At 62.7% G+C, this 14,576-nt stretch overlaps 2 protein-coding genes across 2 annotated transcripts in view; one reads left to right on the top strand and one right to left on the bottom strand.

Moving 5' to 3' along the window:
- Positions 1-2,417: 2,417 nt before the first annotated feature.
- On the top strand, positions 2,418-7,489 carry B4GALT2 (beta-1,4-galactosyltransferase 2). Its single transcript, XM_026854356.1, has 7 exons — positions 2,418-2,567; positions 3,195-3,582; positions 3,946-4,181; positions 4,256-4,446; positions 4,703-4,825; positions 5,887-5,991; positions 6,154-7,489. The coding sequence occupies exons 2-7, from the start codon at positions 3,267-3,269 to the stop codon at positions 6,302-6,304; spliced, it is 1,122 nt and encodes a 373-aa protein (XP_026710157.1). The 5' UTR covers positions 2,418-2,567; positions 3,195-3,266; the 3' UTR covers positions 6,305-7,489.
- A 523-nt stretch (positions 7,490-8,012) lies between these two features.
- The window catches only part of SLC6A9 (solute carrier family 6 member 9), a 13,252-nt gene continuing 6,688 nt past the window's right edge, over positions 8,013-14,576 (bottom strand). Inside the window, exons 3-14 of the mRNA XM_026854261.1 lie at positions 14,272-14,428; positions 13,966-14,097; positions 12,680-12,929; positions 12,471-12,603; positions 11,944-12,078; positions 11,759-11,862; positions 11,443-11,680; positions 11,218-11,352; positions 10,820-10,919; positions 10,453-10,553; positions 10,085-10,255; positions 8,013-9,875 (exon numbers count right to left, since the gene is read on the bottom strand). Of these exons, the coding sequence (XP_026710062.1) occupies positions 9,663-9,875; positions 10,085-10,255; positions 10,453-10,553; positions 10,820-10,919; positions 11,218-11,352; positions 11,443-11,680; positions 11,759-11,862; positions 11,944-12,078; positions 12,471-12,603; positions 12,680-12,929; positions 13,966-14,097; positions 14,272-14,428 (1,869 nt within the window). The 3' untranslated portion in view covers positions 8,013-9,662. The remainder of the gene's footprint in view (positions 9,876-10,084; positions 10,256-10,452; positions 10,554-10,819; positions 10,920-11,217; positions 11,353-11,442; positions 11,681-11,758; positions 11,863-11,943; positions 12,079-12,470; positions 12,604-12,679; positions 12,930-13,965; positions 14,098-14,271; positions 14,429-14,576) is intronic.

Here is a 14,576-nt window from a genome sequence, read left to right as displayed (position 1 = left end):
CTCTTTTCTGTCCTTCTGGCTGCAGGGCTGGGAATTAGAGCTCACAAGTGTCCACTCTTTCTTTTGTATATGAGAAATTTCTCATGGAGAAATGGAAGGTGCTCTGAGGATCTGCCCTGAGCCGGTTGTAGCTCTTTTCTACCACTCCTGGGGAGTGGGGGTGGCTGAGGCTGGCTGGGTTCAGTTCCGGCTCTGGCAGCCAAGCAGCAAAGCCAAAACACAAGTCACAGACCAGCTGGGCCCAGCACCATAGAGATCATCCCTGAAGGTTGCTGGGTGTGCAGACTGGGATGTGGCCTCCCTCTGTGCTCCCTGGCTGTGCTGGCACTATTCCTCGTTTGTGTGTGTCACAGCAGCGGACAGGGGACACCTCAATTCTGTGGGTGGGAGGGGTGTTACTACTTCCCATTTCAGGGCCAGCTCGCCTGGCAGTGCTTGTACAGAACTCGTGGTGTGTGTGGTGCTAAGCCCCGAGTCACATGTGGAGGGGTTTAGCACATAGGGACGATGGGGACATCCCTGCTGCAAGGCTGGCAGGTCTCCCTATGCTGTAGTGCCGAGGCAATCTTATGGGATGAGTTGTCCTGCAGGTCTTGGCTGTGGACAGGGAAGGGCTCCTCCAACTGGGGGCACATAGTCCTGCCCCTGTATTGCTGCTGGGCACATCGCCAGTTTGCCATCACCTCCTGTCTTCAGGCTGCAACTCCAGGGGGAAGGGAGCAGAACACCAGGTGCAGTGACCTCTTTGCTGCTTTTAAGCGTTTCAGAAGTCTCCCATTTCCACTTTTCTTGGCTGTACGTGGGGTTGGTGTCACACAGCCACTAGTTCCAGTGAGCAGTGGTATAGCCATCCCTTCCCCCTCTTTATCTGGAGTGGAGCAGACAGTACCATGCTGCCTGCACTTATCTGTTCCTTAGGGCCAGGTCACCCTCTCTTGCAGCTGTGCTCTGTGAGCTATGCAAAGAGTGAGTGTCTTCTGGTCTGCAGCTGTGTTTCCTGCTCACAAGCTCAAAGCAGGGCAGGGTTATGGTGTGAGCACCTCTGTGTGTACTTGGGCTGCACGGGACTGCTTGCTGGATGTGCTAAATGCACCCCCTCACCTCGCTTTTGACCAGGAGAAGGGAGGCGCAGGGGGAGTCTCCTCCTCTGGTGGCACCGGGGCCATCGACTGCCCCTGTGCCTCCCTTCTCCCAGCCCAGGGATGTCCTGCGGGGGGAGGGATGGAGCCCATTGGGACGAGCATCCCCTCTAAAATGAGTATCGCCGGCCCTACGGCACGCACTGCACAGGGGTGAATCCCTGGGGACCAGCTCCCCAGTCCCTGGTTGATTTTGGCCTCTTGCACCCTGCGAAGGTGCTGCCGTGGGAGGAGGTGACATCATATTTCATAGCCCCCTGCTCAGCGGGTGGTTTTAAGCCCACTCATGTTCGTGGCATCCCGTGGCTGCTGTTCGAGGGAGTGCTTTGCTTTTGTTTCCGTTGTGAATCGCTCTCTGCTCGCCTCATGGATCACCCTGCTAAAGGGTCCCTAAAACCTGCTCTTATTTTTCCCTAGCACCTCCCCACCTGGCTGTTGAGATGCTGTTGCTCCATGTGCTCCCTGCTGGGAGGGTTTTTGGGGAGGGTTTCTGGCAGGCACTGGGGACAGGCAGGTCCCTGTGTCAAGGGCTGTGCTGGGTGACAGGGTGCTGTGACCGTGAGAAGGTTTGGGAGATAACATCAAAGCCAGCTTTTCTCCAGAGGGCAACTTTCTAGAAAAAACCTGGAAGAGGGGTTGGGGTGCTGGCATGTGCCAGGAGACCCCTGCTTGCAGAGACCCCCCTCTGCATCTTGTGGAGAGAGAGGGTGAACACAGTTGGGGCATCGGGCTCGGAGCCTTTTCCAGCACCTCCCGGCCTGCAGTGGGCTCCTGCCAGCACCCCGCTGCCTGCTGGGGTCAGCCCTGAGGCTGGGAGAGGGCAGCCAGAGCGGGGTTGGGCGGGGGGCCCTGCTTCGCACCTCGGCTCTGATCCCAGCTCCCAGCCGGTGCTGCCGTCCCTGCCGGCTCGGTGCCCTGTGGCTCCCCGGGGGGCCCCACTGGCCAGGGCTGGCAGCTGCCGGTGGGCTGGCCCCAGGCCCTGGGCCTGCTGCCAGCACCCTCGGGTCCTAGCTGCGCTCCTGCCGGGGGGTCCTGCCGCAGCTCCCCAGCCACTGGGGTCCCTGCAGCGGCACTGGCCTGTCCCAGGGTCCCCAGGGCCTGTGAAGGCCCATGCCTGTCCCTTGCGGTTGCCTTGCCCTGTGCTAGCTTCTTCCCTGAGAGCGGGGCTGGGGCAGGGACCAGGCCAGGACCTGGGGTGCATGGCCATGCTGCGGCCCGAGCCCTGGCAGTGGTGGGGCTGGGGGGGGTTGGACACTTTGGTTCAGCCTGGGCTCTCCGGTGACTCTCCCGGCTGCCTTCCCAGCAGGACTCTGGCCCAGCTCCAGGTGTCATGTGGGAGATAAGGGGACCCTGTCTCCTGGTGGCTTCCGGCGTCCTGGGGGGCCTCACCGCCAGCAGCAGGAGGAGAGAGGACCTGCGCTGCTGGCTGTAAGCCGGACCCCCCTGAACACAGCAGGGACCCCTACCCTGGGAGCTGGGATGTCCCACTTGGCTTGGCTCCGTGTCTGCCGTGCAGCTGCTCGCCCTGCTGGGTGCCCCGAGGACGGCCCCCACCGACATGGCGCTCGCTGCCGGCCCCGCTTCGGTGCTGCTGCTGGGGTGCAGCACTGCGGGGGGGCGCGGGATGGGGAGCAGGGAAATTAAGTGCCTCAGAAAGGGGTGGGTGGTTGGGGGGCACCCCTGGTGCCCTTGGGACACCCCAGGCTGGGTGCATTTTTGGAGGACGTGATCTCTGAGGGCCCAGCCTCCTTTGCAGCACCCATGGGGTCATCCCCATTCCCTTCTGGGGGTGATGGGGACAGAGGGTGAGTCTGGCCTGGTCTTGTCCTTGGAAAGCAGGGAGGAGACTTGCTGCATGGTGCTAGGGATCTCTTGTGTCTTCATGTCGTGTCTTCAGAGCAGGGGTCCGAGTGCAGTATGCCCCCCCTAGGGTGCTGTCTGGCATACTGACCTGCGAGCCCGTCAGGCCTGCACTTCTCCTGCTGCCCCCGTTTCATTTGGGCTGGGGTTGGGAGCTTAGGCTTGCAGTGTCCTGAGCATGGGTTGTCTCAGCAGGATTGGGTCCGTGGCTGGAGCCGCCCCCCCTGCCCTGCTGAGCGCACATGTCCGCCTGCCCATGCCCGGAAGATGACCAGGCTGCTCTTGGGGGTGACCCTGGAAAGGATTTGCAAGGCCGTGCTGCTGCTCTGCCTGCTCCACTTCGTCATCATCATGATCCTCTACTTCGATGTCTATGCGCAGCACCTGGACTTCTTCAGCCGCTTCAACGCCAGGAACGCCTCGCGTGCCCACCCCTTCTCCAACTCCTCCCGCCCCAACGGCACTGTCCCCAGCTACGGGCCGGCCGGCGCTGAGGCCCCGTCCCCCAGCGCCAAGCCCTGTGCCAACCAGTCCGCCACCGAGAAGCCCTTGCAGCCCTGCCAGGAGACACCCCCTGGCTTAGGTGAGATGTGGGGGGGGAGTTGGGCTCTGGATCCAAGCGTGGGGGTGAGGTGGGTGCCTGTGGGTGGCATCCTGGTCCCTTGGGACCTCGACATGACTTCCCAGTGGTCCCAGGGGTGGAGCAATGGTGAAACCCCAGCCTGGAACAGTTACCAGGACAGCTGGTTTCAGGCTTTGTTAGTGGCTTGCTCAGTCTCTGCCCCTGTTTGGGAAAGGTTTTGAGCGTCCTCTGCCCTCGGCAGTGCCAGTTCCCTTTGCAGGTCCCCCTCGCTGTTTGCTCTGCCAGCCTGGCCAGGAGCGGCAGGTGACCGTGACCCTGACCATGTCCCATCCTGCGGGCATCACCCTGCCCTCCCTCTTGCAGTTGGGCGCCTGCTCATCGAGTTCAGCTCTCCCATGAGCATGGAACGGGTGCAGCGGGAGAACCCCGATGTGCGCCAGGGTGGCAAGTACACCCCACCGGACTGCCTTCCCCGGCAGAAGGTGGCCATTCTCATCCCCTTCCGGCACCGTGAGCACCACCTCAAGTACTGGCTGCACTACCTGCACCCCATCCTGCGCCGGCAGAAGGTGGCTTATGGCATCTACATCATCAATCAGGTATGGGGGTGCAGGGGTAAGGGGGTGGCAGGGCCAGGATAGGCAGGTGGGCATCACTGAACTCTGCCCTTTAGTTCGGTGAGGACACCTTCAACCGGGCCAAGCTGCTCAACGTGGGGTTCCTGGAGGCGCTCAAGGATGATGAGGAGTATGACTGCTTCATCTTCAGCGATGTGGACCTCATCCCCATGGACGACCGTAACCTCTATCGCTGCTATGAGCAGCCGCGGCACTTTGCTGTTGGAATGGACAAGTTTGGGTTCAGGTGGGTGTCCTGGGGAGCTGGGGTGTTTCCACCCAGGCACAGCTGGGGTGGCTTTGCTGGGATGACGCTGGGGCCACCAACCTCACTTGTGCCCTGGGGCTGGTGTGGGATTGGTGCCTCAAATTGTGGATGTGGAATGGGACAGAGTGGGAGTTTGACACAGAGGAGAGCCGGTGCTTGTCCCTGGAGGTCCCTGTGGGGCTGACCCCCATTCTTGCCTGTCTCTGGGGCCGACCTGTTTGCTGTCAACCTGCAGGCTGCCCTATGCTGGCTACTTTGGTGGTGTCTCTGGGCTGAGCAAGTCCCAGTTCCTGAAGATCAATGGCTTTCCAAACGAGTACTGGGGCTGGGGAGGAGAGGACGATGACATCTTTAACCGGTAGGTGCTGACCCCTTGCCAGTGCTGGCTGGTTGGGGTATGCTGAGGGCTCCCTGTGGAGCACCAACCTGGCACCCTCATCAGCGCTGGGGCTCCTGGTTTAGTAAGGGATGTGCATGACGCATGCCACCTGGCGAGGAGGGATTTAATTACCCTCCAGCTTGAGGGTTAGTGACCCTAAGGGACCGAACTGGCCCCTCCCGGGGTGTTGGAGGGCCGACATGCCTTTCTTGTTGCTGAACTCCCCCCAGTGTGGTGGGGCCCGGCTCCCTCTCGCTGCGGTATGAGCTGCGCCAGCGGGGCGGTGTGCCTGCAGGCTCTGCTCCAGGCCAAGGCCAGGATGCTAAACTTGGAAGCATCCAGTGCTGGGATGCAAAACTTGCAAGTGTCTTAGTGGCGGCCAAGCAGGCATTTCTGCCGGCAGCCGGCAGGCCGCAGCACAGCCGCATACAGAGCCTGAGCCGAGTCCCCCCACACACCCCCCACGTTGGGTTGCTGCCTCATCTCCCCTGGGTTTCTCCACAGGGCAGCGCACGGCTGGTGGTGCACAACCAGCCCATAATGGCTGGGTGAGCAAAACACCCCTTGCAGGTGCTGTGGGCAGGGTAGCACGGTTGCAGTTTCCATCCAAGGTGGGCTTGGGGTGGGGAACAGTGTGTGGAGCTCTGAGAGAGCTTCAGGCAGCCTTTAATGTGTGGAGCGGGCCCTGTGGAAAGGGCTGGGCACTGGCATTTAGAGAATGTAAAGGGCAGAGGCTGCAGAGGGAGGGACGGATGGTGGCGTGCACTCTGTGCTGGCTGACTGCAGCTGCCAGACAGCGGAGCTGGAGGTCACCGTGTGGGAGCGGTGCTTTGGGCACATTCTGCCATGGGGCATGCGGCACCCTCGGTCATCACACTGGCCCCGCCATGGCCTGGTTTTGCTCATCTTGGCTTGACACTGCCCCGTTTAACTAGGGATAGATTTTTTGGGCTGGGGTCTGACCCCAGAGGTCTCTGGGCTGGGGAACGTCCCACCCTGGTGCTCACAGGCTGATCCCCACCTCTGCTTCTGGCCCCTAGCATCTCCCTGAATGGCATGAAGGTGTCGAGGCCCGACATCCGCATCGGGAGGTACCGCATGATCAAGCACGAACGCGACAAACACAATGAGCCCAACCCACAGAGGTGAGTGAGCCGCGGGGCCTGGGGCAGCTGGGACACTGGCTGATCGCTGGGGTGCCTCCAGCCACTGGCTCCCCTGCTCTGCTCACCCCTGTGGAGGTCCGGCACTGCTGGCACCAACCACAGCAAGCCCCCCAGACCTCATCCTGCTCCCCTTTCCACCAGATTCACCAAGATCCAGAATACCAAAATGACGATGAAGCGGGATGGGATCAGCTCGCTGCAGTACCGGTTGGTGGAGGTCTCACGCCAGCCCATGTACACCAACATCACGGTGGAGATCGGCAGGCCACCCCCCCGCCTGGCCCGGGGCTAGTGCTCTCACTGCCGGCGGAGCCGCCAGGAGCCGGCTCTGTGTCCAGGCTGGCTGGGCACAGCGGGTTTTGCCCCGGCTTGAGAGCCAGGACTGTACGGGGATGTTTTCTGCCTACTCTGCTGCCTTCTGGAGACGGCCGCCCCTCGGTCCCCAGGATTTCTCTGTCCCCCCCATCCCCACGAGTGTGTTTGCAGGACCCCCGCCCCATACTCGGTGTGTTGGCGGACGAGCCCGGCCGCCCCATGTGTGGCTCCCGGCACAGAAGAAGGGGGCAGCCCCAGCCCTGGCATGGAGGCCCATGCCCATGCCAGCTCCTGCCTGCACCCCAGGTAGGGAGGGAGGGTGAGATCCCACTTCTCTGAGAGAGCTGGGGAGGTCCCCACCAGCGCTGTGTGAAGTGGGGTGCAGGCTTCCCCCTTCGTCAGCACTGGAGCTGCTGCTGCCCCAGCCCCAGGCAGTGGGAGCAGCTTGGGGTCCACCTGAGCAGGCAGGCTCAGGATGAGGTTGCTGACCCAGCTGGGCGCTGCCTGTGCCACTGGGCATGCAGATGTGGCTCGCTGTCTTCCTCTGCTTTAGTCTGGTGCTTAGAGCTGGGCCCCATCTCAGCTCTGCCAAACAGAGACCTCTGGTTAGCAATCCCCCTCGCTGTGCCTCAGTTTCCCCTGAGCTGGGGGGTGGCGGCGGTATCCCATCCCCTCTCCCCAAAGGCAGATGCTGTATGTGCAGCCCCTGCCTGTGCCTGCCCTCCCTGCTTGGGGGGGCAGAAATGGGGTTCACTTGAACCCTCACAACATTTCCTGGTAGGGGCTGGCAGAGGGGGACTGCCCCACAGCTCTTTCTAGCAGTGGGTGCCCCACAGGCAGTTTAGGGGCCATTGGGGTCTCCCCCTTCTCTGGCTTTCCTCCCCCAGGCCTGGGGCAGGGGGCTGCAGGCAAGAGAGGCCGGAGCCATGCAGGGCGGGTGCCCCGTGCCCCTCCATGGGACTGGGAGCCCTGGCACGCCCCCATACCCCACGGGGGACTGGGAGCAGTGGGGTTGGGAGTGGGACAGCACGCCAGGGCAGGGGGGCACCGGCAACTTTTGTACATTTGAATGTCTGACCCTTTTTTTCAGCGTACGTTGAATGCAGCGTTCGGTCATAGAGACCGGGGTTTTTGTATTTAATAAAAGTTTCAAAAGTTTGCAGGGTTTGTGGGGCTGGGCGAGGTGGGGATCACTGTGAGGTGGGTGGTTTCAGCCCTGCCTGCCACTTCCAGCTGGGAGCTGAGAGGCAGAGGGCCCCCCACTTTACCCTGCTCTTCCCACCCGTGTAGCCCCTGCGCAGCTCACCCAGCCCTGGGGTAGCACTGGGGGGGCTCCTGCCCCACAACGTGCCCAGCCACAGCCAGGCTGAGGTGCCCACAGCATGCATGGGGCAAAGCTGGCTGCCCTCATTGTGTCATGGACGTTTGCTGTGCTCCCCCCTCACCTTGGGGACAGTGATCTCCCCCAGCAGACACAAGCCCCTGTCCCCCACTGTCTGCCTTAGCTGCAGCTGGTTTTGTAGGTTCAAGCAGGGTTCAGGGAGCGTTTCTCAGCACCCAGCCTGGCTGTTTTGTGCCAGTGCTGGGCATCCAAGGGAGAAAGGGCTGCACCCATGGGACACAGCCCCCTAGTCTCCAACCGCCTCTCCCAGGGTCCCCAAAGAATGGCACAGCAAGACACAGCCTCAGGAATATAAATCTCATTAAAATCTAGGATACTTTAGAACTCTACACCAGGAGAGACACTGGCACAGGCAGCGCTGCCCAGGGACGTGCGCGTTATTGCTAACAATTAAGAGGTGAAGAGTAGCGGCGTGACATGTGGGGCAGGGCACGGGCACCATGCAGGAACCTGCGCCCCTTGCCGCAGCATGGCGGGGGGGCTTGGGATGGGGATGGGGGAGCTGGAAAATCCTGCTGGGGCTCAGCACCCACCGCCTCCCGCCACTATGCCAAGCCGCACCATGTCCCTGTGCCAGCCTCTGGGCTATGACATGGGGAGCATAGGGCGCCGGCTGGGAGGGGAGCAGCAGGGTGGGAAGGGTCTCACCCCATCCACCCCAAATCGAGAGCTCCAAGCCCTTTGGCTGGAGCTGGAAGACACATTTAAAATGCCCGGCCTTTGCCAGTGCATCCTGCTCCTCTAATACTGGTTGGGGACTGAGTGTCCCCAGACGGCTCGGAACGAGTGGGCTGGTGCAACCCTCCACATCTCCGCTGGTACCTCTCGCTAGCAGCAGCTGAGGGAGGGAGGGGCAGTCCATTCTGCTCCCCCTTAGCACCATGGAAGGTCCTCCCTGCCCATGCCAGGGCTTCTGGGCAGAGCTGGACCCCAGTCGTGCCCTGTCACCCCCTGGCCAGGCTTAAGTGCTCCCCAGCCTCCTGCCCCGCTGTGGGGCAGGCAGCAGTGCTGGGCCGCGCCCATGCTGCTTATGGCTGTGCCCAGCTTTGTGGGCAGTGCCTGGCCACCCAGGTGGGCACCCACAGCCCTCCAGTGGGGCCACAGGGTGGAGGGGTGCATGGGGGGGTGGGGCATCCCAGCTCGACACCTGCATAGCCCTGGGGTACCATGTGTATGTGCATGTCCACGTACACCACATGCGTGCCTGTACTGTATCTGCAAGGGACACACATGCGTGCACATGTGTGCTCTTAAGTGCTTGTGTCTTGTGCCGTGAGATCCTGCTGCCTGTGCAGGCAGCGTGCTCGTCCCCATCTCCCTGTGCTGGCCCGGTGACTGGCACCGTCCCTGGGCACTGCCACCCATGGGATCCTACAGGCTCTGAGCCACAGTGGGTCCCCACCTGGGCTGGGGGGCCATGCAGTGCCAACCCCTGCCATGACAGCCAGTGCATGCACAGCTCGGGGTGGCTGTGGGCAGTCCCGGTGTGCCCCAGCTCTGGCACCACCTCATGCCCTCACAGTGGGTGGGCCAGGAGGGAGCCCCATGGCAGAGCAGGCTGCCTGGCAGGAGAGGGGCTGGGAGTCGGGGTGCATCCTGCTCTCCCCATCCTGTGCATCCCCCTGGGGCAGGGCCCCTACAAAGTGCCTCTGGATCCCAGCCCTCCCGGGGCTGTGCCCCCTCCTCTCTTGTCCCAGCGTTGCGCACAAAGGTTACCGTAAACATGAGGGTTAACGAACGCCACGGGAGGGGGGGTGGGAGAGGGTGGAGGAGGGCAGGGGCGGGTTAACCAGCAAGAAGGTGGGGGGTCTCGGGGACGGGTGCTGAGAGCCCCCCGCGGTCCGGTGCGGCCCGGAGCCAGGCTCCGCCAGCGGAAGGTGCAAAAGTGTCATCGCGCGGGAAGGGTTAGAGGGGGTGTGGGGACGGCGGGCTGTCACAGTCTGGAGTCCTGGCTGTGGGCTGAGCCATTGCTGCCCTGCATAGGGGAGGCAGCCGCTGCCTCGCTCCGGCCCTTCTCTGGCTGCAGGGGCTGCACCTCCAGGTGGGACTCGGTGGAGGGGCTGAATGCTGGGGCGTAGCGCCCGCTGCGGTGCTCTGCCAGCGCTGGGCCCCAGTCCTTGCTTGCCTTGGTAGCATTTTTGAAGCGCTGGAGAGGGAGAGGATGGGGACAGGGTTAGCACCCCTGCCCCAGCCTCCCCCAGCATGCCAGTGGCGCCCAGAGATGGGGTGCCCCATGGATGCCGTCTCTATGCAGCTGCTGTGGGGTACCAACAGCTCTGGTGGGGTGGGGGACAGCCTTGTGGGTAGCCCCAGGTGGCACATGGACAAGGCAGGGTCTAACCCCTGGCCACTCACCTCTAGCAGTGTGTCCCCCTCGGAGCGGCACACTTTGTAGATGGCGTAGATGGGGATGCAGATGACAGAGGAGAGCGCCATGAGGAAGCCGATGCTGATGGCCCAGGTGGGGTAGATGTAGTCATTGTAGGAGATGGGCTGGTACTGGATCACTGTGAAGACCAGGATGAACTGGGGAGGGACAGGCAGGATCAGCCGGTGGGGAGCAGCCAGCCTGCTTTGTGCCTCCCCAGCTGCCCTGCTCTGCCCCATCCCTGCTGCCCCACTGCAGCCCAGCACCCCCTTCCTGAGAGTGGGCAAGTGAGGGGTCCAGGTGAGCTCCTGGCCCCTCCTCCTATGGCCCCGTGCCCCATGGTCGTGATGCTCACAAAGATGATGGCGGGCGAGATGAAGCGCCAGCAGATCTGGAAGAAGAGCGGCGGAGGGAAGCCCAGCATCATCTCAATGTCCTTGAAATAGTTGCGGTGCCCTGCGGGGACAAGTGATCGTCAGCCCCAAGTGTGACTGGGCTGGGGCCCCAGCAGGACCCCGAGCCCTCTCCCCACTGCCCAGCACCAGCTCCAACCTCGAGGCCCCATGGGTCACGGCTGCCCTGATTGGCCAAAGGTCTTGCACTCCTCAGCCAGTTAGCACACGGCCAAACGCTGATTGGCCACAAGTTAGCACACACCCCCTTTTCCCACTGGCTGGCAGGGCAGCCCTGCCAGCTGATTGGCTGCAGGTGGTCACACGTACCGTAGACATACATGATGGCCACGCACATGATGCAGGAGATGACGACCAGGGAGAAGCTGGCGGCGTAGTTGTCCATCAGCAAGAGCCAGTAGATGCCCGCCTGTGAGAGGGACCCATTGGCAGAGCTGCCCCAGCGGTACCGCCGCCATCGGCAGGGCGATGGCACTGGCACGCTGCCCGGGCCCGCACAGCAACACACAGCCTGGATACCACCACCGCAGTCGGCATGGCAACACTTAAGTCTGGATACCATCACCAGTGTTGGGATGACACCACCAGGCCCGGGGTGTCACCACCAGGGTGGTGATGGCAAAAACGTGGACGTGGCTGGTGGTGTCAGTGTGGTAAGGTTGCTATGGCAACAGAACCCTGTCACCACAGTCCCATGGTCACCTTACCTGCGTGGTGAGCGGGACACCCAGCAGGAAGCCCGCCACAGCCACCCCCAACGTCACAAAGGTCTTCTTGCGGATGATCCACTCATTGCCCACCTCGTCCACGATGGCTGTGACCAGTGTCTCCAGCAGGCAAAACTGTCATGGGGTGGACAGGGCAGCATGTCACCACCTTGGCCCCACCATCCCAACACCCTGGCCCCATCCTGCTGCCCCACTGTGACCTACCTGTGTACCCAGCCCTAGGAGGATGAGCATGAAGAAGAAGAGGATGGACCAGAGGGGTGAGATGGGGAGCAAGGTGAGGGCCTCAGGGTAGGCGACAAAGGCCAGGCCGGGGCCGTGGTCGGCCACATTGGAGACATCCACGCCCAGGTGGTTGGCCATGAAGCCCAGGATGGAGAAGATAACAAAGCCGGCATAGACGCTGGTGGCGCAGTTGGTAATACTGATGATGATGCTGTCCCTGCGAGGAGAGGGGTCAGGGCCCGCAGTGGGCTGAGGGGCAGCAGTGGGGCTGGGGGTGCTGTGGTCAGGCACTCACCGATAGCAGTTGTTATGGAACTTGTTGTAGGAGGCCATGGTGATGAGCCCGCCCCAGGCACAGCCCAGCGAGTAGAAGATCTGTGAGGCTGCATCGCCCCACACCTGCGGAGGTGGGGTGGTCAGTGCTGTGCCCCCCCAGCCATGCTCCTCCCTGGCCGCCTGCCACCGCTCATCCCCGCTCACCTTGGCATCGAGGATCTTGTCCCACTGGGGCGTCAGATAGTACATGATGCCGGTGAGGGCCCCCTCTAGCGTGATGCCGCGCACAAAGAGGATGGTGAGCACCACGTAGGGGAAGGTGGCCGTGAAGTACACCACCTGCGGGGAGGGGTCACAGACAAGCGGTGTGACCTGGGATGGGGGTGTTATGGACTGGGGAGGGACCATGGACCAGGGGAGGGGTTATGGTCCAGAGTGTGGAGCAATGGACCAGGAGGGCAGGGTATGGTCCAGGGGGAGGGGCTACGGTCAGGGAAGGCAGGGCCATGGCCACATGGGAGGAGCTGTGCCAGGAAGGGTGTGGCCAGGTCACAAGGGCTGTGCTCTTTCCCCAAGTGGGAGAAGGATACAGAGGGCTGGGACCACCAAAAGGGGAGGGGCCACATCGACAATGGGAGGTACACTCCTGATAGGGGAGGAGCTATGCCCGGGAAGGGGGGGGGCATGTCCACAGCCAGCAAGGGGGTCCCAGAGGGGGGACACGCAGATACCTTCCCAGAGGACTTGACGCCCTTGATGAGGCAGAGGAAGACGACGACCCAGGAGACGCCGAGGCATCCCAGGAGGGGCAACCTCACCTCGCCGAGGTTCCCTATGTCATCTGACAGGTCCAGCACATACCTCCTGCACAGGGGCAGCCAGCGTCAGGTGGCCCCCACCACCACTGCCTCCCCCGTTCCCAGTCCCCCGTCCCTGGTACCTCCAGTACTCCTCGCTGGGACTGGTGCGCTTCTGGGTGTCATTGAGGAGGGTGAGGTTGAGGGCAGCACGGCTGGAGAGGTTCCTGTCCAGCACCCCCGTGCAGTCGGGCGTGTTCCAGGCGTTGCTGCAGTACGTCCAGGGCAGCACACGCGTCATGGACACAAAGAAGTAGTAGAAGGCAATACAGATCACCACGTTGTAGTAGATCCCGATGTATGTGGACACCACCATCATCCCGTAGCCCACGCCTGGGAACAGCACCGGGGAGGGGTGAGTGGCACGGTGGGGCACAGCGTGCAGCACAGGGAGGAGGTTATGGTGTGGAGGGGTGGGCAGCCCGCAGCGCTGCCAGCAGCCTTGCAGCCATGCTGCGGCTCAGGGCCTGGCTGTAGCACTGGGGTGCAGAGCACGGCGCATGGGGTCCTCTACCTCCAAGCAAACCCAGCGGTGCTGAAGTCCTCTGGGACAGATGGCAACACACAGGGGATGCACGGCTGGCAAGGCTGTAGGCAAACCCTTGGGGTCTGCAGCCCTAGAGAACCACTGGGTGGGGGGTCTCTCCTGGCTACGGTGACTTTAGGGCTGCAGTTACCTGGTGGCACGTGGCAGATGTGGAAACACACCCCAGGCTGAGCATGGTGCAGAGCACGTAGGAGCACATGTACGAGCTGCTCACACTCAGATGTGCCATGTGGGCACATCACCTGGCAGGCAGCGTACAGGTGTGTGCCAGAAGAGCCGGGAGCATGGGAGCACACCAGTGTGCCAGGAGGTGCACCCGGAGAGGGGTCCAGCCGTGGCAGAGCAAGCTCTGAGCATGGCCAGCACCCACACACGTGGGCACAGCGCCCACTGCCTATGGTGCAGGGAGAGGACTGCAGGAGCGTGCCCGCAGCTGGAGGGGCCACAGGCACCCGCGGTGCATTCAGGGGACCTGAGCGTCCTCTTCACGCTGGGGACACGTGTGGCATGTGCAGGGATGTGTGTGTAATGCTGGCAGTGCAGGGCTGGGGTATGCGCCGCGTGTGCAGGGGATGCTGGGTGGGCTGGGTGTGCGACCCGGGGTCGGTCTGCACACAGGGCACCCATGCAACTCAGGGTGTGATATTTGTGCAAGGCATGTGTGTGCGGGGCTGTGCAAGCTGCAGGTGCCTGCACAGGGCTGTGTGATGTGCCCCAAGTGTGCGTGCAGGGGACACATGGGGCGTGTGGGGGCCGTAGCAGGGGCTGTGCCAGCCGGCATCCCATGCCAGTATGTGCCGGTAGGGATGGGCAGCTCCTTACCTTTGAACATGGGGCTGACCCTCCAGACGCCGAGACAACCCTGGCTGGCAAACTGCCCGAAGGAGAGCTCCATGAAGAAGAGGGGGATGCCGCAAAACACCAGCATGATGAAGTAGGGGAACATAAAGGCACCTGGCAGACAGGAACCAGAGGGTGAGAGTGGGCAATGATCCCAGGCACAACTGTGCTCCCCATGCCCTGCACCACCCCGGCAAGCCTGGGGCTGGCAAGCACCGTGCAAGGCCATGGTGCACATCCCCACCCCTGTCCTGAGGTATCCCACTCCCCCGGTCCCCTAACACCCACCTCCCCCATTGCGGTAGCAGAGGTATGGGAAGCGCCAGACGTTGCCCAGCCCCACGGCATAGCCCACACTGGTCAGGACGAACTCGATCTGGTTGCCCCAGTTGCCACGCTTGACGCTCTTGTCCTGCTTGCCCCGCTCCCCGGGCACAGCGCCGTTCTGTGGAGAGATGTTGTGGGGTGTGTCAACCAGGGACTCCCCCCCCACCGGCCCCATCAGAGGGGTGACGGCTGCCGAGTGGGGCTGGGTGGTCCCCAGCATTGTTCCCCATCCCTCCCCCATGCCAGCACCCCTCCTCCTCACCCAC

Source organism: Athene cunicularia (genome assembly GCF_003259725.1).
Source record: "Athene cunicularia isolate RWA chromosome 8 unlocalized genomic scaffold, athCun1 chr8_part1, whole genome shotgun sequence".
In the NCBI taxonomy this organism is placed as follows: Eukaryota; Metazoa; Chordata; class Aves; order Strigiformes; family Strigidae; genus Athene; species Athene cunicularia.
Note: the sequence above shows the minus strand (reverse complement) of the source record. Positions and strands in the feature narration are given on the sequence as shown.

What these genes read in the sequence shown, in the direction of transcription:
- B4GALT2 (XM_026854356.1), top strand. Translation starts at nt 3,267, where the DNA reads ATGACCAGGCTGCTCTTGGGGGTGACCCTGGAAAGGATTTGCAAGGCC. An exon ending in GGAGACACCCCCTGGCTTAG is followed by an intron (nt 3,583 to 3,945) that starts GTGAGATGTGGG and finishes TCCCTCTTGCAG; the next exon opens with TTGGGCGCCTGCTCATCGAG. An exon ending in ATGGACAAGTTTGGGTTCAG is followed by an intron (nt 4,447 to 4,702) that starts GTGGGTGTCCTG and finishes GTCAACCTGCAG; the next exon opens with GCTGCCCTATGCTGGCTACT.